The 17,167-nt window shown below is 33.5% G+C and overlaps 1 protein-coding gene across 2 annotated transcripts; it reads right to left on the bottom strand.

Annotated features, from left to right (window-relative positions):
* Positions 1 to 286: 286 nt before the first annotated feature.
* Positions 287 to 11,447, bottom strand: LOC148192524 (stomatal closure-related actin-binding protein 1-like). 2 transcript variants are annotated; one of them, XM_088098955.1, is made up of 13 exons: positions 11,246 to 11,447; positions 10,581 to 10,880; positions 10,260 to 10,388; positions 8,656 to 8,748; positions 7,866 to 8,006; positions 6,621 to 6,689; positions 6,421 to 6,504; positions 5,799 to 5,979; positions 2,852 to 2,968; positions 2,624 to 2,682; positions 1,631 to 1,762; positions 1,120 to 1,269; positions 287 to 753 (listed from the first exon to the last, which is right to left on the bottom strand). In XM_088098955.1, the coding sequence occupies exons 2-13, from the start codon at positions 10,860 to 10,862 to the stop codon at positions 709 to 711; spliced, it is 1,482 nt and encodes a 493-aa protein (XP_087955081.1). In that variant the 5' UTR covers positions 10,863 to 10,880; positions 11,246 to 11,447; the 3' UTR covers positions 287 to 708. The 2 variants fall into 2 exon arrangements, with proteins under 2 accessions (XP_087955081.1, XP_087955082.1); XM_088098956.1 differs by lacking the exon at positions 11,246 to 11,447 and adding an exon at positions 11,026 to 11,147.
* Positions 11,448 to 17,167: the final 5,720 nt, after the last annotated feature.

The following is a 17,167-nucleotide window of genomic DNA, read 5'->3' as shown; positions in this document are numbered from 1 at the left end:
CATGCAAGTAGAACTTCATTAGTGATAACAACAACCGCCGCTACAGTAGTATGACGTAATTACAAGGGTATTTTAGTCTTTCCGTTGATGGTATGAAATGCATCTACAGAACATACCTATTTTTTACAAACATTTATAATACTTATAAATATTTACAAAAATATATATACTTTTTTCATGTTAAGAGAACAAAAGCTCCTAAACTACATGCTAAAATATAGAATAAAGCATTGATATATATGACAGCTTATGTCCTCCAAAGATTAATTCCATTGAAAAGCTACAGTTTAAAAGGCCAAACTATACTCATGTCATTGTCTTCATATTCATATTAGGATACTCCAACTTTGAAGTAAATGTAGTTGCAGAGTATTGAACAGTGAAGAAGTTTCACAAAATCTTGCTAACAACGCAAGTATTTTAACAGTAATTGGATCAATCAAATACAATCAATTAGCACCTCAAACAATGGACATAGCTTCCACCAATTCTATAATGTAGGCTCTAAAAACTTTATCAAGTGTCACTCACAAAGGCAAACAAAAACATGCCCTGGTGTTGGTGAAAGAAAATTGAATAAAGGAATTCAAACCCCAAGGTATGAATCCTTAAGCACAATCCAAAGGCACATTTCACTGGTTACACACTTATAATACAAGGAAAACTCAAATAATTACAGTTGAGAAAAATAATATTCAAGGTGAGACATTACGTTTCTAAAGGAGCTTTGTGATCAGGTCCAGCAAGAATAATCTGCATTACAAATATACCAACCAAAACCAAGAGGTTAAACAAGGTTTGAGAATGGATGATAAAATGCTTCAATTCTAAAAGATAGTCTCTGATTTTATTCCTCTAAATCATGATTCAATCCAAACCGATAAACACTACTTTTTTCTGGGTGCACTTTAGAGGGTAGAGTGTAAATGATAGCTGTTGATTGCAAAATTTGACATTGTTATTAAAATACATGCACATGTATAAAATACATGTTGAAAGATTTTCCAATCAAATATATCATTCCACACTCTAACATTTCTAAAGTGAAACCTAAACTTTAAAAGGGTCAAATCCATCCAGTATAAATCAAGTGAGTATAAATAGTTTAGGAAGACATACATTGCAGTCAAATGCAAATCTCCTTGCAAGCATGATGGCTGCATTCCGTTCTCTCTCTGACTCAAAAGCTAAAACAAAAGAAAGACCTTGCTTCGGTTGCCAGAACACTGCCTGTGCTGCAGCGTTTCCCCCTCCTCGAACTCCACAAAGCTGAAGAAAACAAAACAAGCATAATACATTAAAGTACAACAACAATCGTATTGGAAACTGTACTTCAAATCTAACTCAACCTCGTAAAACTGATTTGTATAATGAGATTTAGATCTACTCATATTATCATTTTGTCTTATCTGTAGTCAATATAAAATCTCCAACATATTTCATACAGAAATATAGCTAAATCGCTCAAGGTATAGACTGCCAGAACATCAGTATTCATCACATTGTTCTTGTTACTAAGACCAACAAGCTAGAGAATGATAAAATGCAAAAAAAAAAAAAGAAAAAAAAACTATTAGTTGTGTCTTGTCACCAAGAACTATATACAATTGAGCGACCACGATTTGAATACCTGCATTGAACTAGAATAGTATTCTTTGGTAATTGTTGTCTTTCCTTTACAAAGTTTCATCCTCATCTTTCCAACATGGAGCACATGAATAGATTCAGTTGGATGGTCTGAGCCAGTCTGAGTTACAACCACCTGCAATGTGTCAATATTATTATTATTACAGTTAACAAAGTGCAAACAAACAACTATAGTTATTGACAATTCGACACTACTTTTAGTTGAAATTTGTTCAAGAACAACCATATATACTGGGTGAAAACTCTGCGCAACTTGACAATCACAACTGCACAACAGGCTTAGAACTTACGAGCATATTGAATTAAGATTTTAAGCTATTATCCGAACGCACATGCCTACTCAGTCCAATCACACCCATAGAAGGTTAAACTTAAAGTACTGATCCAAAAATTATAGATTTTTCAACAATAGCACCCTGCCAACCTAAGAGTTGCCTACTTTTTCCTTATGCTATCAAGAAATTCACTCCTGCAAAGGACTCCTTTGCAAGAATCACCCCACCCCACCTCGACAAAACGAACTCAACTAGTATCTGATTTTAATATCTTCAATTAGAAAAATCCCCAGATGATTGCCTCACATTTATGACACTGTACATAACAAAATGTACAAGAAAAATGGAATTTCAATTGTTGGTCAATCACCTGTTACAAGCACCAGAATGGAATGGATTGTCGTTTACTAAGGTTAGAAAAAAGAATAACTGTTAGTTAACAGGCCTGACTATTTGGATTATGACTTGATAATGCCCCCCTTTATAAACTCTATTTCCCTCATCCAATCCAACAACTTAGAAGCACTCTATGTTGCACAATAACATGGTCAATGAGCTATATAATAGACATCACAAGGAACGAATGACAAGCTTATATAACATTGACAACTAAAATGATTAGCATACACAGATGCTTACATATGATACAATTAGCTAAGAAAAAGGAAATATATCAAGTTGAAAAGGACATAACGACATACATTGAATTCAGTATCATGCTTTCGCACAAGTGCCTCAACATAGGTTCCCAAACCAGCAGCTGAATAAGAATACGAAATAATTGAATAGTTTGATTGGGCAAAGAACCAAGTCCATTTGTAAATTAATAATACAAAACATTTAGTTCAAATATCAGAAAATACATAGAAATAATTCGTAAATCAATACTAAATCAAAAGAGTAGACTTGGTATGGGAACCAAAGCAAACCTGGATCAATTGGACCAGTGGTTGACAATGTAATCTCCTGGCCTTTTGAAATAATATCAACTAGCAATAAGCGTCCAACGTCAAAAGGCTCAGGGGCATAAACTGACTTGGTAGCTCCTGATAACAGAAAAGATATATTACATTATCGGCAAGACAGGACAGATGCTAGATATGAAATTTAATAACGATTAATATTCCACCACCATGCATCTTGAATGTAAACTTTATAGATTAAGCGCTTCCAACAGTTAAGACTGGCTAACACAATGTATAATAGACAAAAAAATATATTATTTTTCATTATAAATATATTACCCTATCTGTATTTTCTACACAAGGGAAATTAACCCTGTACCTAATTTTCATTACTTTCACAAGTAACAACATGCAATCAATGTGAACGTCTCTACTAGGAAAAAATTTAACAACCAGTGAGAATTTTGCTTGGAAAAATGAAACTTATTGATAGACAAAACATGGCAATAACAGGTCGGCTAGATAGACAAAAGGTTAATGACAAAAATGGTGCCTTCAATGGAAAGCTGACATCTAAAAGAATGGAAGATATCAACAGGGGTATTGGTAATAATCTGAGGATGAAAGGAGATAGCGAATAGCACTTGACGGATTTGTTTACAATGAAGAGGGCAACTCAATGTGAGCCACGACACATACAGCAGCAAAAAAAACACAGAATTTCAGAAAAATACGAACTGAGACAGAGAGAGAAATCCAGAGACAAGAGAAGGGTCAATACACCACACTTTTCCCCTCTCCACTCACTTATATAATCCATTCCCCACATAGTCACCCCACTGTTTATTGGAAATCTTCTCTCACTCTTGTGTGTACCACTCCTCTGGTCCTGTGCCAAATATCCTTTTCCTCCAACTAACTCTGGTTGTTGCCTGTTTCTGATTAGTCCCTCACTTCTATCCGCTGTTTTTGTACTTGACTCCCTTAGAATTCTCCCTCCATTAAAAATAGCCTTGTCCTCAAGATTGAAATTGCGGCAATGCTTTGTATCACTACTACATTCTCCCAAGTTGCTGCCCACCGTATTGGTTGAAGTAATGGACCCTATTCATTGGTCAGCAGCAAGAATGGCATATAAGGTTGAGATGCATCTCCTTTAAATGGTTTCAGAACTGATACATGAAACACTGGGTGGATCAAAGCAGAGCTAGGTAAATTGAGTTTATAAGCCACAGCCCATTATCTCAAATGGTCCAAAACACCTCATTCCCAGCTTTTGGTTCTTCCTCAAGGCCAATGAATGCTGCCTGTATGGTTGCAGCTTAACCAAACTATATCACCCACTGCAAATTCGAAGTATCTTCTCTTCTTACCAGCTTGTATCTTCATATGTAACTGTACTCTCTCTAAATTTTTCTTCCAACAAAACATTTCTGTTGCAATAATTACTTAACTGAAGGAGTTGGCATGAGTAGTGGGGAGGTTGTTAGACGAGGGAGAATAATTTTATTATTTTAGTCTCATGAAACAGACGGAAGAGGGGTTCTGATCAGATTTTCTGTTAGAGGAGCTACGCTCCGAGCAAATGGAGGTTTCCTCCTTTTGTAGTTTCCTTTCTATTGCAAATAACATACAATTTTCCAGTGCCTTCATATGTTTGCTTCTCTTTTACCATTATAATACTGTTCTGTAACACTGTTATTATTAAGATATTGTTACATAGCTTCCAAACACTCTGGTATTGGTTGTATTTCAGGCATACAAGTTGTATACCTAACTGCAATCAGTTAGCTTAATAGAGAAGATAGTTTGTATGATTTGAACTCCGAAAAATATATTACAGTTTCAGATCAGAAACGTTTTCTCTCTCCCTCTTGAAGTGGTACACTGATTACTTTCACATTTTGTTGATCATATAATTGACTATTCCTCTTTTACTTAGAAGTTTGAAGATTTGTGTTCAGTTTATAGTTTACAAGGCTTCGTACCAGGAAGGTTGAATACTTAAGCAACCTGATATATAACACAAAATAAGAGAGTAATCGTGTGGACAGATGCTTTGAAGCTGAAATGTTTGACAGAAAACAGTTTCAGAAAGTAGCAAGTACATGAGAGTTTTTTGGGGAGAAAAAGTTAATTTTTCTTACTCTAAGGCTTTGTTCACTTGAATGGATTTGGAAGAGAGTGATTGAATGGATTTGAGAGGATTTGAAGGTAATTTTTTTGTTATTTATTTGAGTGGATTTGGAGGTAAGTGAGAGTGGATTTGGAAGTAAAGTTTGTGAAAATTAGTGTAGGATTTGATTGATGTGACAGATTAAAACAAATTACTTCCAAATCTACTCTCACTTACCTCTAAATCCACTCAAATAAACAACAAAAAAATTTACCTTCAAATTCATTCAATCACTCTCCCCCAAATCCATTCAAGTGAACAAAGTGTAAAGGAAAAAATGTGATAATAATCATAAGTTAAAAGGTAACCGTGCTAGTTGGGTACATTACTTAGTTAGGTGAGACAGTATGAAAGATACATGTTGCCTTTAGATAAAGGACGTTGAGAAAGTATAGCATACTTAACTTAGAGATGGGGATAGAACAGTTGTTCTTCAATACCCTGCCCTGAGTACATTAAAATAAAAAATATTTTCCTAATCTCTGATCCAGTTCCTATCACAAGTTTGTAGAATTATTATGAAAAAGAGTATATCAATTATATATTGAGCGTATTTTGTTCAATTAGGGGCTACCTGATTTGCTATAATTCTATAAACACTAAAGAAATGTCCTACCGAACAATGAATGCTATGTTAACATCAATACCCAACCATGGTATATCAGAAGTAGATAACAGAGTAAGCAATGAATCAATTGATTTGCACGATCAACTTTAAAGAAAAAGGCAATCCAATAGAAAATGTTGACTTCCAAAACATTATCATTTAAAATGCAAAACCCTATGAATTGATACCTGAAATAAGTTCCTTTTTGGCTCCTTCAGTTGCTACACGATACCACTGAATGGAACACTTTGAAAGTTCAGGGGTATTATCAGAGCAAGGTTGAATCTGCAAATATGAACCTAGCGTTTCAGATCCTTCTAATTCATATAAATGGGGAACATTTTCTTCTCCTTTCTTTGTCCTTGATAACTGAAAAGAGAAATGGAAGAAAATCAATGATAAACTTACCAAGACAATCGGATCACTCCTCAACTATATCAAAAAACATATCATTCAATTCAAACAAAAGTATACTTTAATGATGATGTCCAAACAATAACCATTACCATATAAGACCTTCAAAAATCCCAAAGTCTCGAGGAAGGAATATGAAAGCTGTGAATACATTTTTATTTCATTTTAGTCATTAATTCCAACAAGTGATGCTCATCAGGTTTGAGAAATTGATGATACGATTCTAGTGAGTATACACACAACATATACATACTATACACGCAGAGAAACACATCTCATACAGAAGAATAAACAAGTAGTTCTGAAGCCTTGTGCATTAAAGAAATGTACTTCACAGAATCAGTCAACAGAAAAAATTCAGAAGCACTTCAGAATGACTTAAGATCGTAGGCACACCTCCTTCTGTAGACGAAGATAAAGTCTAGACTTCTCGGCAAGTTGAGCCCTTAATGCTCGAAGCTCATGTTCCATATCCATAACCTAAAATTATATACAAACAACAAAGAGATGGGGATCAGGGTACTACAATGAAGAGAAAAGAACATTAAATATTGATCTATAAGGAGATGAAATAATAACAAAGGAACAATGTGTACCTTGCTTGGCTGATGCAGCATTTTGATTCTCCGTGCCTCTTGAACCTCTTTCATTAATTGATCCAGGTCCTAAAGTTCCCATAGAACTAAATTTTGTTAAAATGAAAAATACTTGGTTGATGCAGCACGGCAATATCAACAGTTACATTTTGCATGCAAGCAGTGAATACTATGATTATTGAAAAGTTTTCCTTAATTGATAATTAGTTTTAAAATAAAATAATATATAAGAGCAAGTCAGTAAAGAACAACTAGAGGAACATTTAAAAAATACGGGAAAGAATCAATAATGCGTAAGACTGTCTAGTCTCTCCATACGTCAGAAATTATGTAAACACCTCTGAAACATTCAAAGGCATGGCAAAAAAGGGAAGCAATAAGCACTGTGACAAAAAACAAATATATGATCCAAGATTGGCCCTTAAGAAAACACATTTTTTCCAACCTCGCACAACAAAAAGAAATTCAAAAATGCCTAATCCAACCAACAATCTGGTATCCTTGTTTTATCCCTAAAACTTTGAAAAGAAATGGCAACACTCATTGATATTAGTGAAGGGCCACACCCGATGATTCATTCAGAATACCAGATATCATATTCCAGAGGGGAGAATCCGACATACATATACCATCTAGAAATATATTAATTAGCAATGCAGTATAAATGAAAAGCTATATCATACAGGGAGTTTTAGATTTTATATGAAGTTGCCTAAAGAAAACTTTTCCCTGTTAGTAAACAGATCAAGAAACTGAAAATACTCACTGGACTTGAAACACGCTCTGCATAAGAATCACTTTGTTGATAGGAAGAATGCGAGTAAATCAAGAAAAAGCAAGAAGGATTGAAACACATTACTCTGGCAGCATTCAGCTCTCTTCCAAAGAGAAAATTCCAAGGAGGATTAGATTTAAAATGTAGAATACAGTTCTGTAGTTTTGTAAAGAAGATAATGATATAGGCATGGAAATGCCTATAATAACCCAAAATTTGGCGTGAGAAACATCATCTAATTCAAAAGAAACATAAAATTCTCTAAAAGAACTCCGTTCCAAGTAACTGATAGAGGGCAACTGAGAATTAAAGCTCAAGTAACTAGTTGGAATTTGGTAATATTAACTGAAGACCTGCCTCAATAATGGACTAATATTTTCATATATCATAAATTCATTATATTTAAAGCAAATGTATTTGAATTGAGAGAAAAATACACTTAAGATTATGGAAGAAGGAATGATCCAAACCTGCTTCCCTGAAGCTTCAGACATTCTCTCATGCTCCTGAAGTGCCTCCTCAACTCTCTGAACTGCTGCTCTGGCATTTTCTATTTCAAAACGAGCAAAAGCTCTTTCCTCATTCACAAGTTTCTTAGCATCTTCAGAAGCCTACAAATGAATTTAAAGCCTCAACAGTGGGAAAGAAATTTATTTTGTCACTCACTCTAACATTCATTCATAATAAACGATACATCATGCTGATAAAATGTTGAATAAACCGAGCTGAGAGGTTTCATTCCCTGGAAAAAGTAGACAGCCCATACGCTAATAGACAGACACAGTAGCAGGCTTGCAGTACACAACATTTTTTTCATTGCATATACATTATTATATGTAATAACTATAAACATGCTATGTGTTGATATTGAGATAACAAATACTCTCAGATCATTCTTGCAATAGTATAGTCTCCCTTAGAAACAGAAATATGATGCTCCTCAATTTATAGCACTGCACTGTTTATGTTGTCCTTTGACATCAGCAGTTGAAGCAAAGCACACTCATAGGGAATCTTTATACCAAATATATAAATAGACATCATAGTTCGTTTAGGGACTTTATAACAGACAACGAAGGATCAGAGTACTGTTATACATTTATGTACATTGTAATGTTATTGTTCTCGTTTTGCTTTCTTTGGCCATGGAATTTTCAGTAAATATAACATGCTCTGTCTGTACAACAAACCTTAAATTTTTATTTCTCATCAAATTTCACCCTATATCACCAAAAATAAATTAAAAACAAAAAGCATCACCTGTTTAAGAAAATTTGTTAGCTTCTTCACCTCAACCTTCTCTTGGATTAGTTCTCCTTCCCTTTGAGTCAACTGAACTGCTAGAGCTTCAACCTGCAGAATGCATCAAATAACCTACAGTTTATCATAATCACAAAAAAACTGATGCAGGAATAAATGACCCATAGAAGAAGATTGTAACTTCAGCACAGGAGAGGTGAAGCAGTGAATATATTATATAAATAACAAAAACTTAAGATGATGCAAATTTTAAGAAAAACTATCCCATATGTTGTCATCAATAGCTTTCCCTTCACTTCCCATTCATCCCTACCACAAACCCAGGTCCTGCACCTGAAGTATTTATTCTGACCTATCCTGACAGAACAAAAGCAATATGAAAAAGCAAGTGCTCTTGCTGGATATTTGTTGAAGCAACTCCTTTAGAAAAATATAAAACATCAAGAGAATAATACTGTGATTTATATTATAAAAGAACTATTATTCATCCTTAATCACCAACTACACTATTCTGTGACAGTTATTTTACACTGTAGAGTTCAAATGACCCTAAAATGAATCAGCAACTCTAAACTTAATAGGATAATTTGTTGCACAGTATACTGAAATAAGCAAATATAAATACATGATGCAACCAATCAATGGTAATAAAAGGCCATAACTGACTTATTAGTCATACAGCAAGTGGTACATTATATGCAATCACTTATCAAACAAAATTTAATTTAGAAGGGACACAATGCTCTTCAAAAATTTGACAAAAAGGAAGTACTCACATGCCGGCACACAAGGAAGATGTATAGAAAGGAACTTCAAAGAGAAGTATCCTCAACCATCTCAAAGACAGACTCATGTTTATACCTCCAAAAAAAGCTATTATCTTATCTTCTCAAGCTAAAATAATTAATAAATTTATTCATTAGCCACTGTCCACTGCTAGTAAGGTCACAGCCTATAAATGACTCTAATGTTTTGTTACAGAAAATCATTCTTGATAGTATATGATCTTATCTGTAGAACATGTATCCTCAACTTTATAGGTAATGACTGCAGGGTACAATACTTGCCGATCAGATCTCCTAGTCCTAGAGGTATAAATCTAATCATTTTCAGTAGTATGCAGAGCATAAAATTATATCCAGTACTTTCATTTATAATATCTAAATGATTTAAGCATTCATATGTTATCACCACCAACTACCAGTTAGTATTACATCACAGTTTTGTGTTTTCCATTTTAGCCAACAGGGGTCACACAAACCCGGCCTCCAGAAAGAAAGTGTTATCATTTAGATGGATCCTTAAATATGAATAAAAGAGCACACACTATATGGAATCCTTGCATATGCCAAATGGTACTCTTCACTCTTCCCTTCTCTTTTGCTTAAAAATCCAGACTAATTGTCCTGTCATCACTCCTCCCCTTACCACACCCTCAAGGAATTTAACTTTTAGAGAGAAAAAGTTGTCTGATGGTGATACTATAATCAACGTACTTTAGAATATACTATCAGCTTCATATGACTTTTGTATTAAATACAAGGATAAATAAATGGTTAGTTTGGTATAAGCACAAACAAAGTACGTCTGAAATAGGACCTAACCATAGCAATAGCCTCTGCTACATCTTCCTTGTTTCTTCCTGCCACTCTCCCTTTTAAGGATTGCAATGCATCTCGAAGCTTCTTCAAAAGAACATGTTTTTCCAGTGAAGCTGCTTCTCTGAGTCTAGCCTGAATTCCACCACCATACAAAAAGATTAGTAATGAAAACAACAAGAAGTGCACTGCAAATTATGAACACTGATAATCTCAGTAAGTAAAAATCAAAAAACAAATTTCATAATAGAATTCTCAAGTTGAAATGCGCTCCAAAATTAAGCATTACATCAAAAATAAGTTGAATTCTAAATATAAAACTATGACCTCTTCAGACAACTTGGCAGCAGCTGCCAAACCCTTCTCAAATTTACTGGCAAGATCCCGAACAGACATTCGTTTCTGCTGTTCCAACAGCTGTGCAGTCTCACGTGCAACAACCTCCTTCATAGATAGCACTTTCGGATCACCCTTTGTCTCCATGATCTGATTATTAACCCCTATTTTGTAATTAGGAAACCGAAGAGAAGCAAATATTACATCGGCCGACACTGCAGGCACTGCATCTTTCTTCATCGTATCCCCAAAATCACGGGTCATCCTCGTCATTTTCACGATCTACCACCTCTGTGACAAAAAAAAAATGCAATCTTTAGCAACAACAGTATAGCAGGTTATGCTCCACTTAAAGCAGTCCAATGAATTTTCACAAACAACCCAAAAGGAAAGGAGCATTCACTCACAGAATAAAATATTAACAAAAAAGACATACCCCAAATCAGAAACTAATAAATTGAGATACCACTGATCCACTCTACCCACTAAACTCATTGAAATAAAAATAAAAATCTGACACAGCCACATTAACAATGAAACTAAACCCTATTATACCAGTTATCACATTTTTTATCCTTTTTTTTTTCTTTCTAGTTGTAAGCTATAAGGGAAAAGCAAGCTAACCAAAAAGAGACAAAAACAAAACATGAACTTACAGATCATGAAATGACAAAAAATTGGTACTTGAGTTTGGATTCTGAGATCAGATGCAAAGGGGTTGCTGAAGTTTTGCTATCCACCAACAGGGTAACAATGAGAAAGAGAGAGAAGGAGAGAGAGAGAGAGAGAGAGAATAGAAAAGGAAAGATAGTAGCTTTGCTTTTTGAAAGGAAAAAGAGAATGGCGCCCCAAAGAGTGGCCCCTAAACAAGTTTGTGTTTTAAGTGTTAACGTTTTTGGTTGTATTGTTACCATGTCGGATACTCTCTCTCTCTCTTCTCCATCCCTTATGCTTTAAACTCAAAACTCTTTGGCGGGTCCCAACCTCCTCTTCTTTCCATTCACATCTTCCTCACACTTCTTTCCAACTTGTAACCAACAATAGAAAATTCTGAGCATCATTTGAAATATTTTGAATATGAAGCTAAAAAGAATTAATCTATTATAAAAATAAAATCATATAGCAAGCTAATTTTCAAAAGAAAGTCAACATAAATTGTCGTTTTTGAGAATTAAAGTATTTTCTGTGCACTTACTTTTTTCTGAAAATAACACTGTAACTGTATGTATTATATAGTGGCAATTTTTTATGATTTATATGTAATTATTATGTAACTAACCACTTAGCTATTTGACTTGGGTTTGTTTAAAGAAAAGAAAGGTGATTTGAATTATTTTGTTAAAATGCATGATGGTAATGTCTGGGAAAACTACACCAAATCATGAGTTGTTATATTCTTCTGGAAGGTGTTGTTTTCATTGTGATTCAAATTTCTTTGCACTTCCTTCTCATCAATCATCATCTATCATCTATCATCATAAATTATCTAACCTCCTATGTACTCGGATACTCATGAACTTTTATCTCTTTCACATAATATATATAAATATATATCCAACTTATATGACCATTTTCACTTCATATTCAACTCATTTTAAGCTTTTTTTAAAAGGGTTTAGACAGTGAAATGATTGATGATGAAATCATATAATTTTATAAACAATATGTAAGTATTATAAAAAAATATATTGAATTGATATGTAATTTCTTATAAAATAATAAGCACAATTTCAATATTTGAAAAGTTTCTAAAATACATATTGTAACATCCCAAAAATACAGCAATATACTATATAGTAGAATGATTACAATTAATAATAATTCAGTTCAGTCTTACACTAGAATGACGTACGCTCATGGCCGAACGGCCTTACAGAGTGAGAGAGTTGTTATATAAAAACAATACATAAGCACGAGTCTGACCGAACGGTTTACAAAACAGAATATCGAACGGTCATATATAATAAGATGACAAAGAGGGGAAAGACCGCCTCAATACAAAACTACCCTACTGACGAACGTTCTACTGTTCGGTCTTAACTTCAATTTCTACCAAATTCTCTTCTTCCAGCGCCTCTTCCAGGAGCGCGTCTCCTTCTGCTCACATCCACGCGGATGATCATTGTAACGACAAGGACGGGCGTACAACAAGACAACACAAGGAAAACACAGGGTAAGCTTATATAATTTAATTCATGCATCAACATATATTTTAAACAATCCAATACACAATAGAAATTCAACATACGCATCTTACAAAGCCTATCACTAGACTGACCGTCCGGACTGTATGACATCTGTGTAGCTACGACGTTCGTGCACCCGGGTGATGTAGTAACTGGAATACTCTTATCAGCTGCCACCCGAGGTTAATCCTATCTGTCCAAAGTACCCCTAAGGACTAGGACCTCCTGCCGTTCCCACACATGACCTACCCTCCTCTACATGAGGACGAGTACTCACGGAACATCAGGATGAATCGACAGCTTAGCATTACCACAGTCATACTTTACAACTTTCAAATATTCACTCATGAGTCGTTCCTCCCCGGAACGCTCGTTCATATTTCACATCATTTCATCAGTCTCATATACTCTTCATCATTTATTACCCATCATTTTAATTCCATCTATATCACAATTTCTAATAACTTCAAATACCGAACATTCAGTCCTCACTTAGAACGAGGATTGAACACTAAGAACGAGACCGAGAAGTCGCTCGTTCCAGATTAGAATAAGACCAAAAGGGTTACTAATAGATTTAGGAATAGATCGAGTACAATCATATACCATATGACGAACGTTATTTATAACGTGAATCAGATGAATGAACTGACTCTCGTAAGTTCAAACCAATACTCAAAGAATAAATCAAGTACGGGCTCTAGGCCGGAACCAATGAATGTAGACACGTCAAGACGTTAAAGAACCATATTTAGAATAATTCATATACAGAAACCTTATGTCGGTCAATGACCGAACACGCAACTGAAAGCTCAGACGCAACTACGCTTGGTCGAACGCTCAAGCACAGCATTACTACAAGAAGGCACTCGTCCTCAACTAGAATTCTTTCCAAATGAAAGAATTCAATGTCAAATCAGTTTACTAGAAACACCGAACGATCAAAGACCGTTCAATGACGAACGTACATTATCATAGGAAAATTTCATATTCAGGACTCATTTATCTTCAACTCATTTCTCATTACAAAATTTCATAACTTTATAAAATTCATATCATAATCAATTTGCATACTTCTTACACTCCATATCATACTAATAAATCATATTCCACATAAACAATCATATCAACATTCATACAATCCAAACATATCAACCATCATGCATAATATTCATTCAATCAAATAACGGACGTTCATATAGTGCAACAACATATAAATTAAATTAAATAAGCTTCCCTTACCTTTAGTGTGAACGATCGTCCTAGAGGCAGAAGTATGGTTTGTCTGACTAAAATCTCTTCTACCCTTACGTTCCACAATTCTTAAACTAACCAACAGCCAGAAACCAAAAATGGATCAGACAAGGTATCAGCATGCAACCGAGACTTGGTTTGCATGTACTATAGAACGAACGACTAAGGACAAAAGACTTACCAGTTTTAGAACTTGGAGCTGTTCGGTTCAGATTGTAGCTTGGGACGCAGGGAATGCTCCTACGGTGCCTGAACGGTGATCGGAGCAGAGAAAAGGTGAGTTTCAGTAGAGAGAAGGGAGAGTTTCTAGAGAGAAGAAGGAGAAATGAAAGATCAGAGTTTGGAAAGAAAGAAGGTGCATGCAAAAGAGAGTGACGCGGATTTCAGAAAAATCAATTTTGTTTCAAACAAACGTCCGCTCTCCTGCTGACACCTGCATTCCACTATCTGATTTTCGGATCCTCGTTTCTTGACCCCTGGCGTCCGTTCAGAAGGGCTTTGAGTGCGTTTTAAATGACTGACAGGAGGAGTTTGAGTGCGTTTTTCCGAGATCTGACACATATTCAATTTCATTTTAGTGGTAAGAAAATTCAGAAAACTTATATTATAATATTACTTTTACTTAATTATGTTTTAAATAACTTTTACATATAAACTTATTCAAGTTAATTGAATTTATTCGGAAAATAAGTAAAATCAATGAAAATTTTGTAATTGATTGATGTGAAGTGAAAAAAAAATAATTTGGTGATATAATAAATTAAAAAACTATTTCTTTAAATTTAAAAAATATAAATCAAAATTTAAAAATATTGATTCTAAAATTAATTTATAAAATTGAAAATATTATTTAATTTTTTTTATTGATAGCATTTCATAAAAAAACACAGATTTTAAAAAATTAATATAATTTATATACTTATATAATTTTAATTTTTTTCACTAATATTCATTTCAAAGAAAAAATTATTAATATAAAATTAAATAGATTTATTAGAAATTGTATATTAAATAAAATTAATCTATTTATTTCAATTTTAATGAGTCTTTAAATTATTTAATACTGGAAAGTAATTACCACAAATTGCATATCAAATATGCATAACTATTTTACCATGATGTCACAAGAATAATAATTAAGAATTGATTATAAGATATTTAATTTAATTTGTTTTCATGCAAAAAAAATGCTTTTAAGTTTCAACCAAATCATTAATAATACTAATTAATACCAAGTTTTAACACCCACAAGAAAATAACGAGATATAAATTTCTTGCATAACATTTTACAAATTAAATTCTATACTATTTATAATAATTCGAAATATAAGTTACGAATGTAAAATGTATACATAAATGTAAACATTTATATAAGATGAATTAGAATAAATTATGTAATAAACTATTTTAATTTTAATAATTTGTAATTACTAAAATAAACATTACACATTCAATATTAATATTAATATATATATATATATATATATATATATATATATCATCAAAACTATATATATAAAAGATCATGTCTAATTAAAAGATATAATTACATCAATTCAAAAATTTAATTAGGTTTCTTTCTTTTTTAAACATGAACATAAACATAATCATCCCTCAATAAAAACACTATCGTATATCTTAAATATACATAAGAACCAAAATAAATCATAAATATTCATCAATAAAAACACCATCATATATCTTAAATATACATAAGAACCAAAATAAATCGATCTCAAATAAATTATAGAATTAGAAAATTACAACATACATACAAATGCTTAAAAGTAGCTCTTAGTGTCAAACCTTTCGCAAGAGATGACGCTCAACGACAAGTCCTAGTGTTCAACATCATTCCTCTCTCAAAAGTCGCATTCAACGACACTCATCCACCGCTCAAAGACATGGAATTAAATTTGTTAGAAAAGATTGACTTTGTTCCTAAACACCAAGAGGGGGTGAATTGGTGTTTTACAAAAATGTGCACTTTTCGATCCTTTTTCGCAAATAATATTGTTCTTGAAAACTTTCTTGTGTCGTAAGCAATGGTGTGCAATGAAGACAGTATGCGTGTAAAACAATTAAAGAATGTATGCACAAATGCAAAGATATAGGGAGAAGAAAATCAAACACATTTTTTATACTGGTTCGGCCTCAATGCCTACATCCAGTCACCCTCCCTATCAATCTTAGGTTGGAGAGTAATTCACTATAATGATTAGAGTATTACAACCAAGTTTTACAAAGCCACTCTAAATGTAAACACCTCACAAACTCTCAATCAATATAGAACAACAAAACTTGCCAACACAGAACTACCCCGTTCCTGTCGCAACAACCCCTTTGAGATATCCCCTCTTAAAGTCAAGAGTGCACCACTCTTCTTCTTGACGCCACACATACAGGGAAATAGCAAATCCAAGATTGCAAATCTTCTTCTCCTGATCAAGCAGAAAACACCTTCAGTTGTGCAGAAATGATCAGTCCTTTCACTATTTTTTTCTTGATTCTTGGAGCTCTTTAACAATCTGTAAAACCTCTTAGATGAAAATCAATCAGATATGAAAGTGTAATTCACAATTATTCTTACAGAAAATCAAAGAATGCGTCAATATATAGTTTATGTCAATTCTGACGCTATGGAATTGATTAACCAACTTATGTAATCGGTTACATTAAACAAGTGTAAGAAAATTACAACCAATTTGGCTCCTTAATTACGCAATAATGCAATCGATTTTCACTAAATGTTGGTCAAACATGTTTAAAAATATGACCATTATAACAGTTAGAACAACATGAAATCAGTTTTCAAATCTTAACAGACTTAATTGAATACATGATCCACGTAATCGATTAAGCTTTAACAGTTAGAAGATTTTTTTTTTAAACTTTTATTTCCAAAACACATCACAACACATTTGCAAAAGATATGTGCAAACACACGAGTTTTAATCGATTCACCAACTAATGTAATCGATTCAAAACTAGTTGTCACAGTTTAAAACTCTAGCTGTTTGATGACCTTAATTGATTATCACACCACTGTAATCGATTAAGTCATGCAGATGTGCTTTTGTGTTTGTGGTTTTCATATCACAGTAACATACATTGAGCATACGCAAGTATAATCACTTC

This window comes from Vigna umbellata, chromosome 9 (assembly GCF_029865625.1).
Source record: "Vigna umbellata cultivar VRB3 chromosome 9, Vumbellata_1.0, whole genome shotgun sequence".
NCBI lineage: Eukaryota > Viridiplantae > Streptophyta > Magnoliopsida > Fabales > Fabaceae > Vigna > Vigna umbellata.
This window is presented reverse-complemented; position numbering and strand designations above follow the sequence as displayed.